Genomic DNA, 23,596 nt, shown 5'->3' on the forward strand with positions numbered 1-23,596 from the left:
CAATCATAAGGATTCTTCTCACATCACAAAGGTATGAAAAGTGTACAGAATCTTCCCTGGGGCATGGAAATGGCACATTTTCTTGAGGGCCAAGCTTGTACCCAGAGACCTCAGCAAACTGCACAAATAGTTTGTGGGCAGAAGACGTGCTCAACAGCTGTTCTACACAAACCTCTGGGCTCTGAGAGACTTGACCACAGATCTGCCACTTGCTAGTGAAGCATGGTTCACTGATGGGACGGCTGGGTGTTCCCATGTGGCAAATGCAAAAAAGTGCTGTGGCCATCCACCAATGAGGGGAAGCTGCTACCACCACACAGCAATGGAGACTCGGTACAATTACGGTGACATGATTGCCCAAAGGTCACACAGGCGACAATGACTGAAGCTCATAGATTCATCAGCTTTTCTGAATGGAACTGTTGATTGTCAGGCCATGTGATTTTTGAACACTGAGTTTGAAGGGCACATCACATGGTGAAACCCCTTATAAAGAGGGTGAAGGAATTTAGACTAACATTTATGGTCCACATTTCATGCCCAGGAGAATGGATTTCAGGAACAGCACCAGACTTACAGCATCGGTATCTGCATTTTTAACAAGATCTTCACAGAATTTGCTTACGTGCTGGAACATCAGAAGCACGGTTCCAGGACCATGTTCCTCAAGGTGTGGTCTCCAAGCACCTGGGGCACCGCTTAAGAGCACATTCACAAGCTCTGTCCCAGAGGTGCTGCGTCTGATTCTCTGTGAGTAGATGCACCCAGGAAGGTGCCTTGTCAACAAGCACCTAGGTTCTCGTGCACTCGAAGCTTCAGGACTGTGCTGTAGATGGTGGGAAGTCTGGGCAGCGCTGGGCTGTGGGCTGTGGATGGGACAATGATGTGAGGCACCTGGAACACACACGCCGAGTCTTCTCCCAGCAGCCAGTGCGGCAGAGACGTCTGACACGTGGACAACACAGATGTCATGCTCTCCTTGTGAGTCACCTCATGTGATGGCAGGGAGTCTGTCACATTTGTCTCCTCATGGGTGCCCAGTATGGGTGCAACGTGGCTCTGGTAATAAACACACTTCTGTGAAGGTGTCATGAGAAGCCATGGGGGAGCATGTGAAGTTCAGGGATACAGGGTCTGCTGATCCTTGGTCCACTGAAGATAAAGAATGGCACTATTTTCCCTGTGAAGGAGTCCTGAACAGTAGCATGGTGACCTCATGAAAAGATACACCCTGAGCTCACTGGGATGTCATTATTGAGCTCCTGCCTGGTCCCTGCTGAAGAGTCACATGGAGATGGCTCTCAATCCCTGTCCTGTGCCTCATCTGTATGACTTCTGTCACAGGACAATGCCAATGGACATGGGCCCTCAGGGAGGGAGGGCACAGTCTGGGCCTGCCCCCTCCCTGGATGTCTGCTCTCCCCAGGCCTGTTGCTGTGGTGTCTGCTCTGCATCTGGGGACCCATGTGTCACCTGGGCACCAGGCTACAGGGCTGGACAGGCAGCAGGGTGGGCTGGGAGAGCAGAATCCACAAGCAAAGGACAGCTGGAGCCCAGCTGGGTTCTGGATAAACAGCCTACAGGCTGTGTGATCTGAACATGTGAATGATTTTGCCTGAGTATCTGCTTCCTCGTTATGAGTTCTGTGTGCTAGAATCTTCCTTGGATGCATCATTATTAGGAAGATGTACAATCGTGCGCCCTGGGTCCCAGAGTTTCCTGGTACATTCTCGTCACTCTCATGTGGCCACATAGAAGGGTCACGATAGCTGTCCTTCCTTGTCCCTGGTGTGGCTGTCTGTGCTATCTATTGCTCAGGTCAAGTGCACCCCAGAAGCACGTGATTCTCCTTCTGACATAAGGTTGAAGGTCAATAGTAGCTTAACACTGCATCCCAATGCTGACCTCACTCACCTCCCTTATCTCCTCATGCAGGCCTCTTGCATCATCACAAGAAGCAGGATGAGCACAATACATCAGATTAGTTGGGGGCAGTTATGCATAATTTGACTACAGTATACTCTTAGGATTCTTCTCTTTTTTTGTAGTTGTTGTTGTTGATTTATTACTGTGCCTAATCCATAATTGAAACTTGATCATAGGTGGGAACGTACAGGAAACATCATAGGACATGTAGGGTCCGGTACTATCTGCCATCACAGGCAGCCCTTGGGGTCTAGGAACATATTCCCTGCAAAGAAGGGGACTACTTTAGTTCAGTACCTTTGCGATCTCCCCGAAGCATCTATGTATTCTCAGTTCTTGGGGCGCCTGGGTGGCTCATTCAGCCGGGTCTCTTAATTTCAGCTCAGGTCACGATCCCAGGTTGGTGGGATTGAGCCCCAAGTCAGGTTCTGCGCTGAGCTTGGAGCCTGCTTGAGTTTCTCTCTTTTCCTCTGTCCCTCCTTCTCACTCTGTCTCTCTCATATAAATACATAAATACGTAAATAAATAAATAAATAAATATTCTCCTTTCAGTTCATCTTGACTTTGGTCGCATTGTTAGACTTTGAAATGTCCCTGGATCTGATTGTGCCCATGTGTTTCTTCGTCAGTCTGTCAGGTTGGAGTCCCTCATGTTCTGGCTGGAAAATAATGGAGAAGGTGTTAGGTGCTAAGTTTCAATGAGATGACATCTTCCAAATCTCTAATCTCTCACAAGGTTTCCCAAAAACGAGTTAATCAAACTCCAGAGAAGAAATGAAGATGCCTTTTGGTGCAAGAACCATGAGTCCCTCTCCCCGGACCCTGAGCATGATTCTCAGGAATCCTTAGGACCTCAGGAAAGCTCTTGTCTCCCAGGCCTGTGGACAGTTCAAGCGCCAAGGACGTTCCACAAAGTGGGGAGGAGGAGAAGGTGCTGAGGAGCTGGCTGTGTCTGTTACACAGAGTGGGAAGGAAAAGCACCTCCCATTCAGGATACGCAGTATAAACTCCCTCTCTTCGGTGCCACAACGGGCTTCACCTTGGCTTGTCCTGGATGCTTCCTCCCGGTGCCGTGATGGGTCCCAGATCCCGTGCTGCTCTAAGTCAGCTGACACGAGCTCTGGAAGAAGAAATGAAAGACAATTTGTTCACCATGGAGCCAAGTTCATTTAAAAGAGGAAGAAGGGACACAAAATATGACCTTCAGCCGGTCCCACCATGAGGTGAACTCATTCAGGGAATGTCTTCCTCAGAGGTTCATGAACTTGAGGGATGTGTGTTGTTTGTTGGGTCACTTTGAAAAGCTGTCAAGTGAACTGCAGCAAAGAGCAAGACCTTTCAAATGAAGGGACATTGGGTTTGATCCTGATTTTGCGTCCAAGTTGTGCAACATGAAGAGATGATAGAAATTCTCTAGGTTCGGTTTTATCATGACTAAAAGAATTGATCATAAGTGATGTGAGTAGAAAACAGTGCTCCTTTAGTTTCTCTATAATTTTCCCACACTTTAATGACCGTAAATGGCATGTCTGTGAGTTGGATTCCCAGTATAGAACTTGCTCTCTTCCTTCCCCTGTATGGCAATGACCCACAATCTCACACTACATTATAACCTCTGCACTCTTACAAGGTAGATGGGGCAACAAGCGTCTACAGCAAATTCCCTTCTGAACTCTGAAATGCTCCTGACTTTCCAGCACGTCCATCTTCCTTGTGATTTCAGGAAGTCTGTTTTCAAGGGCTGGGGACACAGTTCTGGGGGCTGGAAGCTGCACCCACTTCCTCCTGGAGGGAAGGAAGGGACCGTGGTTCCATGACCCCAGACATCTCTCTGAGAGGGAGAGGCTCCTCCAGCCTGAGAGACCAGCACTGTTGTCATCTGTGAGGGGCCTCGGATTAATGGCCTCTCTCCTCACCAACAACTAAAGAGATCAGAATAAGGTAGCCAGAGGTCCATGATCCTTTCTGGCCTGAGAGCATGGAAGTTGTCGGGCATAGCCGAGTGTGAGAGCCACATGGCTTCTTCACAGGGAAACGTGGATCAGTCACACCCTCACTCCATAGTGGCAGCAAGGGCACAGGACAGCCCTTGGTTTGAAAGGGAAGCCCTGGTCCATTACTATTATGTTTAGAATTGAACAGTTTACTTCTCTGTAATGTTCTGTCCATGTGAAGTGACTAAAACTTTCAGAATTTCTAAAAAAGTGGAAGGGCGTTTTATTCAAGTCATAGTGAGGACAGCTGCCCAGGATACACAATCCTCACAAAGAAGATAGTGCTTCGAAGGAAGGGATATTTGTGCAGAGTATTTGTGTTTTTATGAAAAGTGTCAGAAACCATCACAATGAAAGATATTCCAGAACAACTTATGAACATCAATTCTCTGAAAAAAGTTTATTTTCCAAACATTTACCTCTTCCAATTGCACAAATTTCTTTAAGGTGACTCTAGCAGGTTTGATATCATTTTCAGCTGCTTTTGCCATCTTAGCACTGCTTGAGGCCAGTTCTGCTAGGTATCATGGTTTCCATCCAAATATTCAGAGAGTATTATTTAATCTTCTTAGAGGTTTATTTATTTATCTATTTTTAAATTTTTTTACAGCCGACTTTGTGGAAGATAAATGCCATCAATATACATTTTATTTATCACTTCTCATACCCAAGATTAGAATTTGCCATGTACATTCACTTAATTTACAATGTCAAAAAATGGGCGCCTGGGTGGCTCAGTCAGTTAAGCATCAGACTCTTGATTTTGGCACAAGTCATGATCTCAGGGTTGTGGGATCGAGCCCGGAATATGGCTCTGTGCCAAACATGGACCTGCTTAAAGATTCTCTCTCTCTCCCTCCCTCTGCCCCACTCCCCTGCTCTCTCTCTCAAAATAAATAAACATTGAAAAACTGAAATGTCAAAGAAGCTACCAGAATTGTAATAGAGTAATTAAAAATAGTTTTTTTTTCAATTTGAATAGAGTTGACACATAATGTTACATTAGTTCCAGGTGTACAAGGTAACGTATGACAAGTTCACACATTGTGCTTTATCCACCACAGGTATAGCTGCCCCGACACATCCTGTTACAGTATCAGTGACTGTTCCTCATGCTGTGCCTTCTATTCCCGTCACTTCTTCATTCCCTAACTGGAGCCTGTGTTCCCGCCCCCCCTCACCCGCTGTCCCAACCCTCACACCCTCCTTTCTGGCAACCAACTCAGATGTTCATTTACTGTATGATAATACGTGTGAATACAAAGTGTCCTGAAGTAAATATTTAAAGTGATTTATTTGAATTCACATTTCACTGTATCATCCTGAAATCACTAAATACAGTGACTTATACAGTACTAAGTTAGAATATCCAGAAATTTCTCTAAAACTTTGTGTGAGACCCTGAACTTTGTGGCCACACTGGCACCATGGGTACATGTGTAACTGGGTCACATCTTGTTTGAGCACTGATGACTACCTTTGATGCACTGGATTCTCACATCAACAAAACCCTCCTTGTTACACGTCTTCAATTAGTATTTAAGTGATGAAAACACATTCTCATGACATAGTTGAAACGACACTGATAATGATTTTTTGCTTGATTTATAACTTGTCCAAATACTTTCTTATTCTGGCAGACACACGGTTTGCAGCCAGCAGCACAGTGACAGGGACCACAGAGATATGTGCTGCTCACAGTCCGGTCACAGCCTTCGTTCACCATGTAAAATGCTCTGCTTCACTGCACAGTAGATAGTGTGACTTCTGATGGCACTTTTTCAATGTTGGTTGCTCTTATCAGTCCTGTAAGGGTTATTATACAAAGTTTTACTAATCCAATGACTTGCTGTGTGAAGGTAATTTATAATGTTCTTCACATTGTTCTTCTTAATTATTGCTAATTGTTCGTTGCATAGTGAGCACTGACAGCATGTGCTTAGCAGGTCCATATTCACACAGCTTTGGAGCATGATTTGCGTGTAATATTTACATGGTTAGCAAGAGTAGGACACTGGTGAGTTTTGAAAAAAAAAGGCAGGGATTTTTTTAAAGTTTTTGTTATGCAATATAGTGTTTCCTTTGAACTAGATCTTACACAATGTGGAAGCCATTCCCACTCATTATAAGGTTTGTACAGTATTAGATGCTCTGTGACAGGGCAGGTTGTGATTCATTGCTAGTGTTATGGGTCCCTGTTCCCTCTCAGACTCGGAAGATTCATGACTAGTATATTTCAAAGTAAAGTTAAAAGGTGTTGAAACTTTGTCACTTCATTCTTACTGTGTATTCTTAGTATTTTATTTATATTCTTGAATCTGTATCTATTATTTCCACAACAATTATGGCAGACTGACACTGAAAACAAAGGAAAAGTTGTGCAACATGAGGGTAATGATAAGTTGAAGACTCTCCTAATCTCAGAGGGAAGAAATACAACCCAGATCATTGTCCAAACTGCCTTTGGATCACTTCTGCCACATCAGCTCTGCTCACACACCAAGCTGGCCCGCCTGCCCTGCACATTTTGGACCTCCGGCCCCACCCCAGTCCCATGAGCTGCTTCCTTAAAATGCACCCACCTCTCCCTTGATGCACATATCTTATTGTGTCTGTTTCTCTGAGCACCCTGACTAACACAGTACTGTGAGGGGCACGAAGGATAGGGACCTACAAAAAAGAAAACTCACCGTTGTCATGGAAAGTACAGTGGCAGGTGGTGAACATGCAATCACGTGATGCTCACTGGCCACGGCTGTGTGTGAGCAGGAACTACTCACCTTCCCTGGGGTGCAGCGGGGGTAGGGGGGCAAACTGTCCCTGAGGAAGTAACATGACAGCAGACACCAGAGGGAGGCCAGACCAAAGGTTGTGGCAGGGAGGTGGGGAGAATGTGCCGCATGAAGGAAGAAGGAGGGATCAAAGGTCCTGGGATGGGATAGACTAGACTGGGGACAGAACAGGAGCAGGGACTCTGGGACAAGAAGAGCTGAAGGCTGTGCCTTCTCTTGGGGCATCCTTCCCTCCACCTGTACCTTCTCCTTCACACTCATCACCTGGATCCTGGGTGACTTCCAGGGCCTTACAATTGTCCCATAGCAGAGCTGGGAGGCCCTGGGCCTTCCAGCCTCATGGCTTTGTTCTAGAGATAAAGAAGCTGAGGCCACAGAGGGGAGTGGTTTCCCCAGGAAACAAAGGGTGTGGGGAGGCTGGAAGCCCCTGACTCTGAGGCCAGTGCCTTTTCCACAGTGACAGGGAGGGTGATGTGAAGGAAGGGGACCTTGGTCAGGAGAACGGTGCAACTAGCAGGGGTTGAGATGCAACAAGATCACACGGGGGACCTGGGGAGGGTCCCATTCCAGGCTCCTCACACCTCACTCTGAGCCATGAGAACATTTCTAACTGTCCCCCACTCCTCCTGATGCCTCCACGTCTTCAAGCCCTGCTCAAGATCAGGTTCTTCATGGCACTTTTCAGATACGGAGGAAGATTTCCTTTTTAGTTCTCTAAATTATACCAGTGCACGATGGGTGTGAGATTTGAATATCACAATCACTTGTGTGAGGAGAGGGGGTCAGGGAAGAGTGTTGTGTAATTGCCTTCTTATTCTTTTATGTTGTGTGCCCTACTCTCCTATTACACAACACACACGCACACATGCTCACACTCCTTCCCCACACATGGATAACTAGGTCCTCAGTAAGTACTGGAGCTTCCTCTGAACGCACTGGTTCCTGCTTCAGGAATGCACTGTGTGCAGTGTTTCTCCTCAGCTGTGTCTCAGTCACCTCCAGGAGTCCCTGCATTTAGTGCCTTGGGCTCCATGGGTGACCAACCCTTCATCTGCCATGACAGTGAGAAGATGAAGACAAAGTCTTGAGTCCAGGGGTTGATGGAGGAGCCAAGGCATTTTGATGACAAGACCAAGTTCTTCACAGGCCAGAGGAAGAGTAAGCACTTAAATCTGAGAAATGTGCAGCGATACTACAACCAAACCACGGAGCACAGTCTGAACAAAAAGCACCCACGAAAGCAGGCAGGTTGGTGCCTGGAAGAAAGCAGAAGGCGCCATGCAGACGACATCAGCCCAACCCCCAGGGACCCAAGACCCTCTTGTCAGGAATGCCCCTAGTGGCAGCTGGGGCAGGCAGGTGTGCACAAGCTGTCACTGGAGAGTGAAGGCGGCTACAGTCTGGTCAGAGGGGCAGGGTCTTTGAATCATTGATTAATTAGCTAACTGACTAAGCCGACTCAGTGGGTCAGGGACACTTCTTTAGGTCACTGTAGGTTGGGCACCTGGAAGTATGACCTACTGTTTGACCTCATAGAGCTTACAATTAAGATGGGGAAGCAGCCATACTTCTGTGATCATATTATTGAGCTTGTGAGGCACACTGAGAGATCCTGAAGACAGGTACCTCCTTAGATGTCAAATGAAAAGTAGAGAAATGGTCAAAGAGTCAATAGGCCAGACACCCCAGTGAGAATGGAAAGTGTCATGAATGAGGTGGAACTTTGTGTAGAGTCTGATGTGTGTGTGTATGATTTGGGTTGGTGAGAGAGGGGTGGGGTTCCAAGCAGGGAGAGGTTAGGGTGGGCAAGGTGTGGGGTGAAAGTGGACAGAGTGATTTCAGGGCATCGGTTATAGTTTAATAATTTCTAGTAAATGTCATGAGAACTTAGCATATGAAGTAGTTAGGGAAGAGATTTGCATGTGGATTCACGGCATAAATCAGCGAGAGGCTCAACTAAAGCTGAAGAGGGAGGCCACTCAGATTTTACCACGAGATCCATACAAAAGCTTGAATTCCACAGTTTGCCAGATGGTTTGGTTACAGGCACCGAGAGTCCTGCCTTCTAAGGGCTCACAGCACAGGAGGAGAGAGACATTGGGCAGTGAAGTTTGGTACTGTGTGTAAGTAATAGACCAGGATCTTTTGTAAAGCTTTCTCAGGAAGTGGAAACACATCTAAAAAGAGATGCTCCTATGATTCTCATCATGTAGGAAATGACAAACATTTTATGAGCTGTGTGCAGGAACTGTCGGAGGACCAACATATATCCTTTTATATCACAAGATCATAGTCTACAGGGTGAATGTTCCCTGCAGAGCAGCCCGGTGGGGTGGGGCAGGGACAAAAGCTGGAGGGCCTCTGCCAGCATGCTCTGCCCTGACCGACACTGCCTAGTCCTGGAGAGGAGTTGAGCAGGCCCCCAACCCTGCAGTTCACTGTGACTTGGGGCTCCAGGAGGACACAGGACAGTGGGCGGTGGCAGGATGGCTAGGAAAATGACAACCACCGGAGTTTGGACATGGACCTCTGCCATCTATGGTCATCTCATCATTGCCCGCTATCCTGGCACAGATGAGAGGCCAGTAGGCATCATGGTTTGTAGTAGATGCTTTAGAAGAACTTGCCTTAGCCCTCCCTGTTTTGTCTACCACAGACCCTACCAGAACACATGTGACCCACCACCCCCTCTCTGAGTGTCAGGTCACCCTGATGTATGGTGTGCCCTGGGCTTCTGCCCCGTACATCTCACCCTGACCTAACAGTGTGCCAGGGAGCACCAGACCCAGGACAAGAAGCTTGTGGAGACCAGGCAGAAGAAGATGGAACCATCTAGAAGTGCTTGGCCATTGTGCTGTCTTCTTGAGAGGAGTACAGATTCACATGCCATGTGTAACATGAAGCACTGTGTAAGCCCATCACCATGAGACAGGATTTGGGAGGGATGAGGAGTGGAGCCACATATCAGGGAAACAGGAGCCCTTCTAGAGACTTGCAGCAGAGTCCAGGCACAGAGACGCCCCTCACGTTTCCTTTACTCCTCAGATCCATTTTCCCAGCCACTATGCTCATCGAGAGGGCATCTGCTGACCAGGTTCTCCTTGGAGCTCTCATCACTGGGGTTGTTTGAGCAGCAGTTTAGATGGTCGGAAGTAGAGTTGCTGGAGGTGTGCTCTAGAACAACAAGAACTCGGGTGGGGAAGAGGTCCAGGTTTCTTCCTTCTGATCTAGAACTTCCCAACCTCAGTGTCCTGTTCATTCTGAAGGTAATGTGGCAACATCCTTCTGTGTAGCAAAGCCTGGGGTGCGGGGTGGTGGACAACCAGGGTGGGAGAGCAGTCAGAAGAAGGTGAGAGGCTGAAGACCTGCTGGACCCCCAGAGTCCCAATACCAGGCGGGCAGTGCACATGGCTGCCGCTGGATTCCAGAATCTCCATCTAAGGTCACATCTCCCACTCACTTAGGAGAGCTCCAGGAGCAGGCATGCTGAGATCTAGAAAGTACCAGAGTCCCTAGGGAGTGGGATTCTTTCTAGTGAGACAAATATTCTCTGGTGTTTCTCCCTCAAGATACTAAAATTTTTAAAATGATGAAGTGGGAGTGAGCCAGTCCCTGGGTGAAATGGCAAATGTGAAGGGAGTGTGTTATGTGATTGTGTGTCTGTCTCTCTGGGTGGGTTCACAATCCCATAGAAATGTGTATGGGTATTTGTGTATGGAGGTTTGTATAGATGTATATAATTGAACATACATATGGGAGAGAGAGAGGGAGAGAGAGAGAGAAAGAGAGAGAGAGGGCACCCACTGCTCTGAGGATTCCTCAACTGTACCTCCACACTGGCCATTTCATGGTTGCCTCACCACCACCCCATGGGATATACGTGACAGAACAGCTCTTCATCTGCAGGAAGTAGAGGGGCTCAGGCTGATGAGTGACAGGAAGAACTGGTACTTGTCATGTAGGAGGAAGAAAACAGGAGCTACATTGGTGGGACTCTCTTCCTCCCCAGAGTTCTGGTTTAAGGGATTTGCATGAATTGAATCATTTCAACCTCATAATAGTCCCATGAGATAGGGAAAGCTATCAATTCCAATTTATAGGCAAGGAAATCAAGATCACTCAGAAGTTACATGACTCAATTGGCTGAGCCATGATTCTAAAAAAACAGTCAGACTCCTGAGCCCAAGAGCCCACCGTTTTTTGTTTGTTTGTTGTTTTGTTTTGTTTTTCATTCCTGGACACTGTTCACCTGCTGCATTAAGAGTGACCTCATTCTGTGGCTCTGACAGCTTCTCCTCCTCCAGCACTGAGTCTTGTGAAGAGTATGCATTTCTCACAGTCCCTGTAAGTCCATGGGGTTTGAAGTGACAGAAGACTTGGTTCTACATTGGCTGATGGAGTTGGTTTGCTGCAGATGGTGGGAGAGAGGGTCACATCTAAGCTGTACGGAGTCCACGGTGTGTGCATCTGGGCTGTGAGGTGGGCTGTCCACAATGCTGAGGGGGAAGACCAGCTAAGGGGGGTGGGGGCAGAGTTTCTTCATCACTGTTCTATTCACAGCCCAAAAGCACAGCCCTGTGCAGGCCTGAGAGACACTGGGGTGGCCATTCATGTCCTTCTAATCCCTGCTGTCTCTGACTTCTCTGTTTCTAAGTGACCTCCTGGTGATACCTGCTCTCCAAGGTGAGAGGTGAGGCCAAGTCTAGCCTCACTCTCCTCAAGGTACTTTCTCCTATCCTCCCTTACCTCACTCATGGGGCCTCCCAGATGCAGGAAGAGCAAAGAACTTGACATTCACGTTGTACAGAGAAAACAGGATGTCTGTCTTCAAGAAATGGAAAGCCTGCCTTAGGGGGAGGACTGAGAGTTCCCTTGTTGGTTCGGCTGGGGGTGCTGGATGTAGGCAGAAGGCTGAACTCAGTTTCTGGTCTTTCTAATGCAGCTGCTGGCCTCAGCAAAGCTTGTAATTTGAGCAGATAGTAGAAAACTGGCGAGGTGGTATAAGATCCAACATCACAACTGCCACATTTTATTGGTTAGAGGATTTTCCAGGTCCCACCCACACTCAGTGGGAGGAGACTCCTCAAGGCCAGTGGACCAAAAGGTGGAGCCCATTGGGCTTTATTATAGAATCTGTGTGTATGAGGGTGTTCCAGTTGACAGATGGCAGGAATGGAGGGTAGCACATTCTCTAAACTGGGTGGATTCATACACAGGTGCCCAATCACTGAACAAGACGATTATCACTCTGAGTGTCTCGTTGGAGAAGAGAACTGCACAGCTGAGCTGTGTTATTAAAGCAGAGTTCTAGATACAAGATTCACATTATCGTTTGGAAAGGTCTGTCTCACCTTTGTCGAGCCTGAGAGGTCAAACTCTCTGAACATTTCCCCCTTGACTTGTCAGACCTTCTAAACCTCTGGGAAAGCACCATCACTAAACTGAACTTTTTTTTTTTTGCTTTCTTGTGTCATGCTCCCATGCAAATCCTGGTCTCCCACTATTTCTTCCAGTTTGCCACATACAGGATCCCACAAAGTCACTTCTTGTGATTCCACTTTGTTGGTTTCTTTCCCTTCATCCATTTTCTTTCTTAATGATATTCTTTTGTAATGATGAGTCAGTTACACAAGAAAGTTAGTATTCTCCACCTAAACCTTTTCACTAATTTATGGACCAAATGGGCAAAGGTTCTCTTTCCAAGTTCTCAGCTCATTCCCACACAGGAACAAGACACAGAGGTCGGGTTCCTGGAAAGTCAGGGGTTGGCACAGAAGCTCATCAGCAGGAGACATTTAGGTCACAAGGTATGTACCTGCATCTTCGTTCTGTCCCTAGCATGTGGCACAACACCTGGTCCACAGTAGGCACTCAAGAAGCTTCTGTCTGGAGGGTGTTTCCCAGGACTCATTATACTAGTTGCATTTACCAGGTTATTCACCTCACTGTGAATGCCTTTTTATTTCTGTAACTGTGGCCTAGCGGAGAGCTGACCCTCTACTACTGCCTAATATGTGTCTGCTAAATGGAGGTAGGCTTTCTTGGTAATTCAAAATTCATGCCACCTGACTGAGACATGCACAAGATATAAAAACTTTGTATAACATAAGGGAGTACGGAGTGAACAGTAAATTTCCCCCTCCATCCTATCCATTTTTAAAAATTTAAGTAGAGCAAAAATCGTCCTTATTCCATAGTGATAGAGTTTCATGGGAACACTGGGTCACTTAGATTAAAACCAGATTCATTTGCCAGCTTCCCATGAGGCTGTGTTTGTCTGTGTGACTGCATATTGGCCATTATGGTGAAGCAGAATGAAGTAGTAGGTGTTGCCCTGAAAGGAGGGAAACTTCCTCTTTTCCTGCTTTCTCTATACTGTACATGGACCATGGACATGGTCTTAGGTTCTCTGGCTCATGCTAGTAAGGGCAACTTTCCAGGTCACAGGAAGCTGCATGCCTGGACAGCCTTGTGGGGCAGAGATACACTCACAGCCCTGGATGGCTTGAGACACTCATGGGAGACACATAGAAGCTGCATCCCGTTCATCCCACTGGGAGCTGGATTTCTGCTGCACACAACTGAATGAATACATACAGAGGGAGGAGGACTTCCAGGAGTGGGTGGCCATGGTGGTCTGTTCTGGAGATGAGCAGAGATATATAAACAGGGTGTACCAGTGTGAGCTCCTTGGGACAGTGTCCTGGGTTGGAGGAAGGGAGATCTGGGCCACAGGGGCATCACAGGGAGACTAGAGACTATTCTCCTCCTCATTTTGTGGCCATGGGGCTGCCCTGGGGGTGTGTTTGGCTCCGCAGGTGTTACCTTTGGGAGGCTTTGTTTCTTCCCTTCTCTTCCTGTCATCTTTACACAGTTCACCTGTCCTTCCAGCCACGATGACCATCACTGCTGGTGAACTTTTTCCTCTTTCTCATGCCATCTGATGGCAGTGGCTATGGAGGTTGAGGTCTATGGAAGAACCCCTCAGGAGGAAAAGGAATGCAGGGTCATTTGTCATTGTTTCCATCAGAAATCCCTACTTCCCCAGCCTGGCTTGACGGCCCACCTGGGCACACTTGACTCCAGGTTCCTCATGTCTTGTGCCCGGTGATCCCAGATATACTTTGTATGACTTCACCCTATTCTATTTGTTACCAGCAAGTCACTATAACCAGCTTCTGTTCCCACAGTGGCTGTCACTCAAGGGCATGACTACAAGAGAATGGGCACTTTGGAGTCATCTTAGAGTCTGCCTACAACAGGGGTGACTTTGGGAACCACCGGAATGCATGGCGTCTCACAGGGCTATGGCCGGGAATGCAGACTTGTATAAATGAGGAGTTCAAGTCCAACAGTATTGGTGATCACTCCCTGGGAATCCAGATCAAAATCATGATGCCAACGTTGTTGCAGCTGGACATGGCCTAAGGCTCCACCAGTCAGGTGACCACACACCAGACTCTGACTCAAGATGTGGAGACAGGGAAGCTGGGACAGTGCTGATGCATTTGGCACAGGCGATGTGAGTGGCAGTCCTGTCATCCACCTTCTGGGAGCAGTAGCCATAGCAGTCCTTACCTCATGGACAAGTGGTGTGAACAGTGGCATCTGTGACCAGCACCATGGACAGTGGTTCTTATTTGGGCCTTGACCTAGGGTGGGTCTATGGATTTTCCTCCTCGCCATTGGCCTCAGGACTGTTCTGTAGCCTTGGCTGAAATAAATGACGCATAATACTCTAAGTAAATATATACATGATATACATTTACCTATAAATATATATACTCATAAAGTATAAATGTACTTTGCTTTATACTTTTTATATTTATCTTAAAAGACATTTCAGCATTTATTAAATATAATTTATATTTTATATTACACATTTAAAATGGATATTATACATCTCCCTGACTATATATACATATGTGTATATGTATATAGCAAATATGTAAATATTATAGTAAATATATACTGTTTCAATTAAAACAACTTGGACTCTGTTGTTTAAAACAAAGAGTGAGAATCTATCTACAATCTATCCACTTGTAGAGAGCAAGGATTCAGTACTTTTTTCCACTTTCATGGAGATAGAATTGACATATAACATTTTATAAGTTTAAGAGCACAACGTTTTGATTGGATACATTTGTATACTGCAAAACGATTACCACCATAGAGTCAGCTACACCTGCATCATGTCTCAGTAACTTGTGTGTGTGTGTGTGTGTGTGTGTGTGGTGCAAACATTTAAGATCTACACTTAGTATCTCAGACATTTTATGTTGAGCTGATAACCACTTCCTCTGTCTGCCACCTGACATGTCCATGGGAGAGAACTGTTTCTTCCAGCATATCTTGCATTTGTCTTCCTAAAAAACACCCATTTAAATATGGATGGAAGACTCCTTCCCACAAGGAGGGCTCTCATCAATGACTTCAGTGGTCCTGGTGGAACCCCAGGATTGCTTGTGGCTTTGTTACAAAATACTCAGGCGTCCCCCTCGACCTACCATCTTAGAGTGTGTGCGTGTGTCGGGGAGGTGGGGGGTCAGGAATCACTTATTTAATAGGCCCCACAGGAGAGGCTGAGGCACAGCCATGTGGGAATCCTGTTTTATGTGCTTGTTTCTCGGTGTGTGATCTGAAGACCAGCAGCAGCACCAACCTTGTTATAAACCCAGAATCTCATGCTCTATTGTAGCTCTTCCTAAGTCCAGGAAATTCCAGTGGACAATGAAGGTTGGGTCTCCCTGGTCTATGTGCCTTCTAGGTGTAGAACCAGACCTGTTCAGTATGTGTGTGTACTCTGATCAGCTTTCTTAGCACTGAGGAGTCCAGGGTTTGGTCCTGTTCCTTTCTCTTCTATGGCCATCAACCCCTTGGTGACCTCATCCATGCTGAAGGCTCTAAGCATCATTTATATGGGGTCATCTCCATATCTATTCCTCCAACCTAGATATTTCTCCCACCCTGTACTCTATATCCAGCTGGAACTTCGCTTGCGTTTCTAATAATCTCAGATTCGACATTCCTAAATTGGGTGCTTGTGATGCAGCTTCCCCGAATGTCCTACTTCCAAAATCTTCCCTGTCTCATTGGAAGACACCCCCCCTTTCTTCTTGCAGTCTGAAGTATTGGATGCTGTCCTTGATTCCTCCTTCTCACAACCCAGAAGTAATACATTAGGACATGCTGCAAAGTTCATCTTTAAATGTATCCAGAACATACACACACACACACACACACACACACACACACACACTAACCAGACTACAGTCACTCCCTCTTATTTTCTCTCTTCAAACCCCAAAATAAATCCAACATCCCCCTTCCTGGAAACTACACTGGTTTCCTACAGTTTCCATACTGGTCTCCCGCCCTTCACCTCTCGATTCTGCACAGCAGCAAACAGATGCTTCTAAAGAGAAGTAGTCCCAGGTGGACCACCTGTTCTACACCATCTAGTGATTCCACATGTCACTCAGAAAAAACTCAAAAGTCTTCTAATCCTAAAGTCTAGACATCTGACCGCATTTCACATGCTCTCTGCTCCAGCCACAGTGGCCTCTCACCCTTCCTTGAACAAGGACACGCTCCTGCCCTAGTGCGTGTGCCTGGAGGTTCCCCTGCCTGGAAAGAACTCCCTGAGACATGCTCATCAACAATTCCTTGTGTCCTGCACATCTCTCAGAGGTCACCTTCCCAGTGAGGCTCACACTTACCACTGTATAAAAGTAGCCACCTTCCCTGTCCCCGCACAAGTAACTCTCTGGATCACCTTCCTCAAAGCACCTATCAATTTTCAATTTATTTAAAAAAAATTTTTTTTCAACGTTTATTTATTTTTTGGGACAGAGAGAGACAGAGCATGAACGGGGGAGGGGCAGAGAGAGAGAGGGAGATACAGAATCGGAAACAGGCTCCAGGCTCTGAGCCATCAGCCCAGAGCCTGACACGGGGCTCGAACTCACGGACCGCGAGATCATGACCTGGCTGAAGTCGGACGCTTAACCGACTGCGCCACCCAGGCGCCCCTCAATTTATTTTTTTAAATGATTATATTTGAGACGAGGGAGACAGAGCGCAGGTTGGGGAGGGGCAGAGAGAGAGGGAGACACAGAATCTGAAACAGGTTCCAGGCTCTGAGCTGTCAGCACAGAGCCCGATGTGGGGCTTGAACCCACGAACCATGAGATCATGACCTGAGCCGAAGTCGGATGCTTAACCGACTGAGCCACCCAGGCACCCCAACCAATTTCCAATTTAAATACTTTCCTTATTTACCACATTTATACAATATACACTTGACTCTGAATTACACTGGTGCGAACTGTGCACATCCACCGATATGTGTACCTTTTTACAACAAGTGCTGTCAATGCACTTTCTCTTATGCGTTCTTACTATTTTCCCCAGCCTAATTTATTGTAAGAATACATGTTACATATACATATAATGTACAAAATATGTGTTAAATGACTGTTCATGTTTTCAGTAAGGCTTCTTATCAACACTACGTTATTAGTGGTAATATTTAAGTTTCAGGGGAGTCAAAAGTTATACTTGGATTTCTGAGTGCTCAGTGGGGTCATTGCCCTCAGTCACCAATTTGTTCCAGGGTCAAGTGGAGTCTGTCCCTCACCCCTAGGACATATTCTCCACAAGACCAGCACGTTTGCCTCTTCTTACTTACTGAGGTGTCCCAGATGAAAAAATAGTGGGTCCTGCACGTGGCACATGACATTATCAGTGGAACAAGTGGTCAGCGGAGAGGACCTCTGTCTTCTGGATGAGCCTCAGGCACAGCCTGCCCGTGGCAGCTCCCACACAAAGTGCCCCCACCTCACCATCAGTGCCGCCTCTACTTACCCCAGGGCTGCCCCTCCCTCTCTCTGCTCAGCTCCCCTTCCCACAGCGTATCCCCTAAACAGCACAGCACACAGTTACAGTCCTGTCTTCAGAATCACTATACTCAGGCTCTATGGGGGCTCTTTCTCCAACCAAATAGAAATCTACATTAGACCCTGCTTTATAAATCCATGAACCTGGATGGGAGCCAGAACCAGCATCACCAGAACTAAGGCAGGGAGAGGGGACAGAGAGACAGGGAAGGTAGAAACAAACTGAAGTTGAACAAGGATGAGAAACTCCCAGATTCCTCTGTCTACCTCAGGATGTAAAGAATAATCCAGAAGACAACTCTAGAGGGAGGAGATGGATGAATCTGAAAATTCATGTCTCCAAACCCCAGAGACTCCTGTGTGCAGGGCCCACCTAGGCCTGTGGAACGACAGCCCAAAGGACTCCTGGTGCAGTAACCACCAGGGTCATCTGGGGAGAAGGAGACAGGAACTCGGACACACGAGCAAGAACAGGCCTGATGCTCCATAGAAACAAGGGAAAAAAAAAACACCCAAAAGATGGGGCTGAGGTCACGACCCAGGATGGAGCCTGGGCTGACTCAGTCACAGGAAGCTCTTGCTCTACAAGGTCCTGGTGACAGGTGACGTCCACGTCCCTGTGGTCACGGTCCTGGTGACACGAGGTTCCACAGAAGGGACAAGGACAAGGAGCAGAGACATGACCCAGCTGAGGAGGGAGCACAACACTCCAAGGGCGCACTGAGCACCGACTGGACCCAGGCCCCATCCCCGCTCGGCTCCTCCAGCCCTCTCCTGTCTGCACTTGCAACAGACACGGCACAGGAAACAGCGGGTTCTGGGAGGTTCTCAGGGCTTTCATTTATTTTCTCTTGCAATTTTACAAATCTTCTCTTTTATTACCTCATCATCCCCACATGCCAAGAATTACAAAACACAAATTCATATCTGGATTCTCATTTTCAGTGGGGAAGTAAGGCGTCAGTACTCGGTCCAACATGAAAAAAAGACGGGGATGGAGACGGTCCAGCACTGACTCTGCTGGAACAGGAAAGCAGGTCAGAAAGGGAACACGAATCAGTACGGGGAGGGGTCATGGTGGGCAGGGGGGGCCAGTCTCCTGTGTCCTCACAATATGCTAATAGGAATGCAGACACATTCTGACACCATCCGCAGAAAGTCAGGGGATCTCCATGTCACCAAGTGGAGTGTGAACAGATCCTGTATCTCTCAGTCCCTGAGGGGCAGCGGATCTCACACTGTGAAAAAATTAATCATGAACAGATTTAGATCAGTCACATAAGTGCCACTTTCTCAACAGCCCCCCACATGTCAACAAGTCCCTAGTGCCCCCACCCCTCCCCACTTCAGGCCCTCCGGAGTCTTACCTTTAGGAGCCATTAGAGGTGAATCAGAGCCCTGGGTACTGTCATCGCCTGGGGTAGAACAAACAAGATGAGATCAGAGCCACAGGAGCTGAGACTAAAGGAGCAGCTATGGGCGGGGGTGAAATCCCCATGGGGTCCTGTCTACACTATCCCAGGTTTCAGGGATCACCTCCTCCATACTTACATGCAGCGTGAGAATAGCTTGGTCCTTTTCTTCCTGTGGAAGAAAATCGCATGTTAGAGACCTGGGACAGATGGGCCATGGGATCCTAGAGCAACCTCCTAATTCTAGTTCACAATGAAGTTTCCAGAATTCTGACTGAAGACGCAGGACAAGATTGGATACATGAAGAAAGAGGTGTGTGTGAGGGGGTGGGGGGTGGGGGTTCACAGGACAACCACTTGCTGGAGGTCTGTCCGGAGCAGGGACCTTCCTCTCTGTTCTGTCACTGCTGGGAATCAGGTCCCCGTCTCCAGAATTACCAAGTGAAAATCTGTTCTTCATTTTCACAAGTGTTTGCTACAAAGTGAACGTTAGTAATGGCTCCAGAGTGGGCAGGTCCATGTGTGTGGATGGAACTTCCCAGGAACCAGGCAGGACAATGTGCTACCTAGGAAACCCCCCAGCGGGACAAGAGAACTCAGATCCCCTCCACTCTGTTCCTACCTGAGAACTTCTTCCTCCAGATCACAGCTCCAACCACCACAGTGACCACAAGGACAGCCACACCAGCAATGATGCCCAGAATGGTGATGAAGGGCAGAGACGATGGCTCTGGAAAGGGATGGAAGGTGAGGGGCCCAGACCTCCAGCTTCAGTCCTGACTCTGAAATTTCCAGAAGGGCCCTGCTTTCCCTGACACGGGGCTCTACCCCAAACCCTCCTTACCCCATCTCAGGGTGATGGGCTCGGGCAGCCCCTCGTGCTGCACATGGCACGTGTATCTCTGCTCCTCTCCAGAAGGCACCACCACAGCCGCCCACTTCTGGAAGGTTCCATCTCCCGCAGGCCTGGTCTCCACAAGCTCTGCGTCCTGGGTGTGGTCCTCCCCATCACGCTGCCAGGTCAGGGTGATCTCCGCAGGGTAGAAGCCCAGAGCCCAGCACCTCAAGGTCACCTCATGGTCAGAGATGGGGTGGCGGGTCACCCTTGTGTTGGGAGATTCTGAGGAAGAAGAAACAGAGAATCCACACTGTGGTTTAGCTTCATGGGCCACTGAAACTGCATCCATGTGACCATCCTGAGGTGGACAGGACAACTGGTCTGGATGGAAGAAGCACAAAACCCAGACCCCAGTCTAGCCTTTGGGATCTCCTGATGCTTGTTAAGTTCTGGAATCAGGGAGAGAACCCAGGTGGGAGGCGGCAGGTCTAAGGGGGGAACATGCTGTGGTCCTGAGTGTTGTGTAGGGTGAATGATTCAGAAAACCCGGAGTCAGATCTCCAAATATGTTCCCAGATGGAGACAAGGCCTTGAGAGGGAAGGTCAGGATTCACAAGGTGGCTGACAGGGTCAGAGGGAACTGTTGATGGGTTATTTCTGGGATGATCTCAACAGGCATCCCAGGGAGAGACTGGATTCCTGTCTGTCCTTTATAGAGAAAAGCACCCTCAAGGTGAGTCAGTCTCTAGTAGGAATATGAACTCCGAGGCAGATCTCCTTCTTCCCACCCGTGGGAGGGGAGCTGTCGTGACACTGAGTCCATTTTCCCTTCCTCATGGGCAGCCAGCCCCAGTGGAGGGGAGATTACGGAGGCCCCGCGGTCCCGGTACCTGCGCGCAGCAGCGTCTCCTTCCCCATCTCCAGGTATTTGGCGAGCCACTCCACGCACACGCCCTCCAGGTAGTTCCTGTAGTGCTCTGCCGCACAGGCCACCTCCCACCTGCGGCGGGTGATCTGTGCAGCTGTGTCCGCCGCGGTCCAGGAGCCCAGGTTCTGGTTCAGGGCGATGTAATCCGCGCCGTCATAGGACACCTGACTGTACCCGCGGAGGAGGCGGCCGTCCGGTCCGATGTCACAGCCATACATCCACTGGATGTTGTGTGATCCTGTCCCCGCCCCCAGAGCAGCAGTGATTAAGGTGAAACCTAAAGTAAAACCGCCTATAAGCTCCCTCAGACTCTTCCAGGGTTCTGGGACGGAGGTCACGCGGCCTAGGGGCTGCGCTCAGACCCGGAGAATCGGGGCGGCCCCGGCGCGTCCGTGGGGAAGGGGTCGTGACCTGGACCCGGGCCCTGGCACTCACCGGAATCGCTCTGGTTGTAGTAGCCGCGCATGTTCTGCAGGCTCACTCGAAATTTCTGTGCGTTGTTCTTCGCGTTCCGCGTCTCCCGGTCCCAATACTCTGGTCCCTCCTGCTCCATCCACCGCGCCCTCGGCTCAGACCTCGGATTCAGGGCGTCGGTGTCGAACCGCACAAACTGCGTGTCGTCCACGTAGCCCACGGAGATGAAGCGGGGCTCCCCGAGGCCGGGCCGGGACATCGCGGTGTGGAAATACCTCAGGGAGTGGGAGCCTGCGGGGGCGGAGGGGCTGAGACCCCGCCCGACCCTCCTCCCCGCGCGGGGCCCGGGTCCCAGGGGGAGGCGACAGGGAGGGCAGGGCGTGGGGGACCCGAGTTGGGGAGAGCAGGGCGGAGTCCGAGAGGGTCGGGGGAAGGCAGGCCGGGGCGGGGCGGGAGGCGGGTGGGGGTCTGGGGTGGGGCGGAGGACAGTCGCCTTCCCCATGGGTCCCGCTTCCCTGCCGGGCGGTCTCCTCGCTCCTGCCCTGCAGAGTCCCTTTCCTCCCGACCCCGCACTCACCCGCCCAGGTCTGGGTCACGGCCAGGGCCCCCGACAGCAGCAGGAGCAGAGTTGGGGGCATCACGACCCGCATCCTCGGGGTCTGGGGAGAAATGTCAGCCTCAGGAAGCGGGTGCTGATACTTGATACACCGGAACCGCGGTGCCGCTGATTGGCTTCTTCGGAAACCAGACACTAATAGTGTGAACCGAGGTCGCGTCATCAGTATCCAGGCAGAAGGACCTGACACAGGTTGTGACAGGGAGACGTGAAACCAGGGCCGATGGGGACTCCCCAACACTGGGCTTCCCCGCCCCCGACGCAGCCCTGGGGCCAGAGTCCCTGAGAGGCGGGCCTGGGGACCTGGGACTTGGCCTGGACGCCTCACCTACTGCACAGAGCGCTCTTCGTCCCACTGTGTCCCTGAGTCGTGGACCAGGAGCTGCGTGAGTCACTGATTCTCCAGCATTTTGTTCTCAGGACATCTCTACAGTCTTAGAAATTAGTGAGGCTCCCAGGGAGAATTGTGTGCCTGTGGATTCTATCGATCCTTATTTACCACAGCAGGAATAAAACAGGTTCAAATATTTATTAATTCATTTACAATCATACAAAAACAGAAATATTATTTGTATGGAAAGTAACAATGTTCCCTAATAAAAGGGGGTAGTGAGAATAGTGGTTTTGTTCCATTGTACATTTTTGCAAGTCTCTTTCTTGTCTGTCTCCTTAGAAGACTGCTGGATGTTCAGATTTGCTTCTGCATCTATTGTGTTGTTTTGGCTGAAGTATATGAAAAAATTTATGTCCCTGACCAAATATAGGAGAATAGTACGTGTCATAACATTTTCAGGTAATTATGGATATTCATCCTTGATTCTATATTAAAACTACACACCGTGTATTTTCTTGAGGTTATTTGCAAATTGGAACCTGAAACAGTATCATTGACTGTGTCTTTCTCTGTTACATTAAATCCATAGTCCCATCTGTACATGGAATGGATCTTGTACTAATGCATGAATGTTTTTAAGTCACGTGTTGTGTGTTGTTTCACTAAGTAATATAGGTGTTCCAGCATTGATTAGAGTGGAATTGAATTATCAAAAAGTCATTTGTTTTGGGGCACCTGGTTGGCTCAGTTGGTTAAGCATCCGGCTTTGGCTCAGGTCATGATGTCACGGTCCGTGAGTTCAAGCCCCGCCTGGGACTCTGCTAACAGCTCTGAGCCTGGAGGCTGCTTAGGATTCTGTGTTTCCCTGTCTCTCTGCCCTACCCCTGCTTGCACTCTGTCTCTCTCTTTCTCTCAAAATGAATAAACATTACAAAAAATTTTTTTAAAGTCACTTGTTTTAATATTATCACAAATCCCAACAAACAAGGTGGTCAGTACTGAGAAGCTGTCAAGCTTCTAGGTGGATCACAGTTTAAATGGGATGGGCTTCATGAGTGATGGGTTCTAAGGAAGGCACTTGTGATGAGCACTGGGTGATGTATGTAAGTAATGAATCACTCAATTCTACTCTTGAAACTAATATTAAACTGTATGTTAACTAACTGGAATTTAAATAAAAACTTGAGATAAAGTAATAGTGAAAAGCAGCGATTGCTCAGTAACCAGCACAGGGAGATGTTCAGTATTTTGTGGGTCGTACGGTGCCTTGTTTTTGTCCGTAATTGGACAAAGTATTGTCATGGTTTCACAGTCTCCTTGTATGCTATCGATGTTCTGTGAGATGACTGGCTCATGTCCCACAGGAATAATATGGCCCAGTGGTGGCATCAGCCAGCTTCTGACCACACTGAGACCCACTGTCAGTGTCAGACCAGTTCCC

General features: G+C 48.4%; 3 protein-coding genes across 5 annotated transcripts in view; 1 reads left to right on the plus strand and 2 right to left on the minus strand.

The window, feature by feature from the left end:
- LOC106984453 (class I histocompatibility antigen, Gogo-B*0103 alpha chain) overlaps window positions 1–21,866 on the minus strand; it is a 218,141-nt gene extending 196,275 nt beyond the window's left edge. For all 3 annotated transcript variants that reach the window (XM_053223389.1, XM_053223388.1, XM_053223387.1), the window contains exon 1: window positions 21,857–21,866. The gene's annotated coding sequence lies outside the window, so the exon portion shown is untranslated. The remainder of the gene's footprint in view (window positions 1–21,856) is intronic.
- LOC106966627 (class I histocompatibility antigen, Gogo-B*0101 alpha chain) overlaps window positions 1–23,596 on the plus strand; it is a 388,211-nt gene that overhangs the window by 142,855 nt on the left and 221,760 nt on the right.
- On the minus strand, window positions 18,429–21,943 carry LOC128310960 (DLA class I histocompatibility antigen, A9/A9 alpha chain). 2 transcript variants are annotated; one of them, XM_027052840.2, is made up of 8 exons: window positions 21,783–21,943; window positions 21,227–21,496; window positions 20,754–21,029; window positions 19,870–20,145; window positions 19,648–19,755; window positions 19,165–19,197; window positions 18,981–19,028; window positions 18,429–18,851 (listed from the first exon to the last, which is right to left on the minus strand). In XM_027052840.2, the coding sequence occupies exons 1-8, from the start codon at window positions 21,853–21,855 to the stop codon at window positions 18,847–18,849; spliced, it is 1,089 nt and encodes a 362-aa protein (XP_026908641.2). In that variant the 5' UTR covers window positions 21,856–21,943; the 3' UTR covers window positions 18,429–18,846. The 2 variants fall into 2 exon arrangements, with proteins under 2 accessions (XP_026908641.2, XP_026908638.2); XM_027052837.2 differs by having other exon boundaries at window positions 20,754–21,068.

Source organism: Acinonyx jubatus, chromosome B2, assembly GCF_027475565.1.
Source record: "Acinonyx jubatus isolate Ajub_Pintada_27869175 chromosome B2, VMU_Ajub_asm_v1.0, whole genome shotgun sequence".
Lineage (NCBI taxonomy): Eukaryota > Metazoa > Chordata > Mammalia > Carnivora > Felidae > Acinonyx > Acinonyx jubatus.